The sequence below is a fragment of the Myotis davidii genome, unplaced genomic scaffold (assembly GCF_000327345.1).
Source record: "Myotis davidii unplaced genomic scaffold, ASM32734v1 scaffold1277, whole genome shotgun sequence".
Taxonomy (NCBI): domain Eukaryota; kingdom Metazoa; phylum Chordata; class Mammalia; order Chiroptera; family Vespertilionidae; genus Myotis; species Myotis davidii.
In genome coordinates, this window is record NW_006290682.1 from 536,986 (window position 1) to 540,087 (window position 3,102).

The following is a 3,102-nucleotide window of genomic DNA, read 5'->3' on the forward strand; positions in this document are numbered from 1 at the left end:
GGGATATTTTTTTTACCATTGATGTTTAGGGAGAGTGGAAGGGTAGGGGAGAGACACACACAGAGAGAGAGGAACATCCATGTGAGAGAGACGACGATTGGTTGCCTCCTGCACAACCCCCAACCAAGCAGGGCTGGATTGAGCCTACGACTGAGGCACATGCCCTTGAGAGAGAGGAACATCCATGTGAGAGAGACACATCGATTGGTTGCCTCTCACTCATGCCCTGACCGGGGCCAGGGATCGAGCCTGCAACCAAGACATGTGCCCTTGACCGGAATTGACCCCGGGACCCTTGGGTCTGCAGGCCACACTCTAACTGCTGAGAAAACCGGCGGGGACAGATGTGTCTTTTGAATAAGATGTGTCTTTCTCTGTGGAGTGCATTCCATTTGGGCAAACACGCCTTCTGCAGAGCCATGCTAGCAGTGCTCCTGGCCTGCCCCAGTGGGCTCCCCTCCCCAGGACAACTGCAACCACGTTGTTTCACACACTCAATGGGATTTTGATGTTTAAAATGGAAGCCGAGCAAAATGGCTTTAAAGCAGTGGTTCTCAACCTCTGGCCCTTTAAATACAGTTCCTCCTATTGTGACCCAACCATAAAACTATTTTCGTTGCGACTTCATCACTGTCATGTTGCTACTGTTAGGAATCGTCATATAAATATCTGATCTGCAGGAGGGTCTTAGGCGACCCCTGTGAAAGGGTCGTTCGACCGCCAAAGGGGTCGCGACCTTCAGGTGTGCAGGAGGCAGCTGATCGATGTTTCTCTCTCACCGATGTTTCTAACTCTCTATCCCTCTCCCTTCCTCTCTGTAAAAATCAATAAAATATAAAAAAAAATTTAAAAAACAACAACCCAAGTCATGACAGTGTCACTGTTTTGGGTCAAAACCGATGTAAAGTCCACTCACATTTTTTTACTTGATAAACAGGGTTTACTGACCCTGATCCTGGGGACTCGGGGTGTCTCCCTGAGCACCAGTCCTCCTGCTGAGCTGTAAGGACCACACTTTCTTCCAAAGCCCACCGAAGTGGGGAGGGGGGAGGTGGAACCAGTTCATTTATCCACAATATTCGCTCGATACAGGCCCACGGGTTCACGTACCTGCACGTAGAGATATTCGAAAGCAACCGGATCCCTCCGTAGCAGGTCGATGGGGTCCTTCGGCACGAAGCTGATTCGGAAAAGACACCTCATTTTGTGGGAGCTGGGCCGCTGTGTCACCTGGAAGAGCAGAGTGACCACAGGGAGGCTCAGTGGGGACTGCGAACCGGCCGAGGGCCCCAAGAGCAGAGGCAACTTTCCTGGGACATCGAGGGAAGGGGCGGCCAAGTTCTTTCAGTGTCTGTCACAGGTGCTCATTCCCCAGAAACGCACCGAGCCTGGGATGTAGGTCCGGTGCCCCCAAGAAGACCCTGAGAGGAGGGACTTGCTGAGGAACTGTCCCTAGGAGCAGCAGGCAGGGGAGGATGGGGAACCAGCCCATGGTGCCCAGGGGGGCTCAGCCACAGCCCGGCCCTTGGGGGGTAACTTCGGGCACGGGGCCTGGGACAGCACAGACTGGTGCTTGGCTTGGGGCTGTGCCAGGGGGACGTGCATTGCAGGTTGGACCAAATGCGCGCCAGGAGGCTGTGAGTGCGGTCCCGCCCCAAGAGAAGATGCTCCCTGTTGTCATGGCAACCAGAGCCAGGGTGGGGGCGGGAAGACAGCTTGGGCCTCTGCACTGAATCTGGAGTCAAGTTTCCAAAGGACTGCCGACTTCGGATGCCGTGACTTCGTTCAAATCAAATCACTCCACGTTGCTTGGAATCCAACACAGTCCCTCAGGGTCAGGGACGCAGCTCATTCGGATTCGCTGTCCGTCCCTGCCAGCGCGGGATGTGCAACTACTACGTGCTGCTGCCGACCTCCTCTGGCAACAAAGGCAACCAGTGGGGCATAGTAGGTGCTTAGCACACAGGTGAATGAACGAAAAGACACTGGACTCCAAGAAAGAGGGGAAAAGCCCTTCCATGTCCCCGACACATGTAAGGCCGGACAGCCCCAGCCAGCACAGCTGTTCTGCCTGCAGTTTTATGCGCTCGTATGTACTCTCTATGCACGTGCACATGGTTTCATGGACCTGTGACAACTTTTACGTGGGGAACAAATCTGGAAAAGCAAGAATGTTTTTGAACTGCCACTTAGAAATTCAAAATAAATACAGCAATAGCTTTAATGAGCCTCATGGCACGTGTGTGTGTGTGTGTGTGTGTGTGTGTGTGTATGCATGCTTACAGTTTACGTGTCGAATAGAATTTTAACGGGACAACACGCCCTGCTTTGAAAGGCGACCAGGCACCGTGGCAGGTAGTGACACGGACCCAGCTTCATGGCTGCGGGCAGGATTGAGACCGAGGGCTGTGGGCTGTTGTCCCTGCCGGGTGGTAAAGGAACGCAGAAACGACAGCAGGAACCCAAGAGCCTCCAGTTCCCTCCTCAAGGAACTCCTACACACGAGCAATGGCTTGAAATCCCTCATGCAGACAAGCCAGGGTGTGGGGCTGGAGGTAGCACCCAAGCAGACTGCTCGCCTCCCCAGGGAACAGATGGGGCGGCATCGTGGCCACCGGGAACTGGGCGCAGCGCTGGATCCCATGTTCACAGTGGGCAGGGCTGGGGCAGGGACTCGAGGCTCCCGGAAATAGTCTGAAGTAGACACCCAGCGCCTAAAGCCACGCATCCGATTGCACCTGAACTTAAAGGACCTCAGAGGCCATTTCCTTTCATAGTTTCAGGAGGCCGATGAGGAAAACAGGGGACCAGTCGTTCTAACGACAGAAAAGGGAATTGTCCAGAGCCGCGTTCTCAGCGAGTGGCTGCTGAGGCTGTGAATGACAAATCTGTCTCTCAGGTGAACTGACATCTATGGACAAGGACAGAAAGGGAAACATCACCTGGAGGCATACAATCCATTATTAACGCCAACACTTCCCTTAGTGCGGCTGCCCAGCGATGCCGTGAACACATTGAAAGCATCTGCAGGCAGGAGGCCGCTGGGCGGGAGGGATAGTGGGTAGGAGGGATGCTGGGGTGGGAGGGATGTGGGGAGGGAGG

General features: G+C 54.4%; 1 protein-coding gene across 2 annotated transcripts in view; it reads right to left on the bottom strand.

The window, feature by feature from the left end:
• Positions 1–3,102, bottom strand: part of FRMPD4 (FERM and PDZ domain containing 4) — a 513,731-nt gene that overhangs the window by 26,954 nt on the left and 483,675 nt on the right. For both annotated transcript variants that reach the window (XM_006763797.2, XM_015563957.1), the window contains exon 9: positions 1,111–1,230. In XM_006763797.2, coding sequence (XP_006763860.1) covers positions 1,111–1,230 — 120 coding nt within the window. The remainder of the gene's footprint in view (positions 1–1,110; positions 1,231–3,102) is intronic.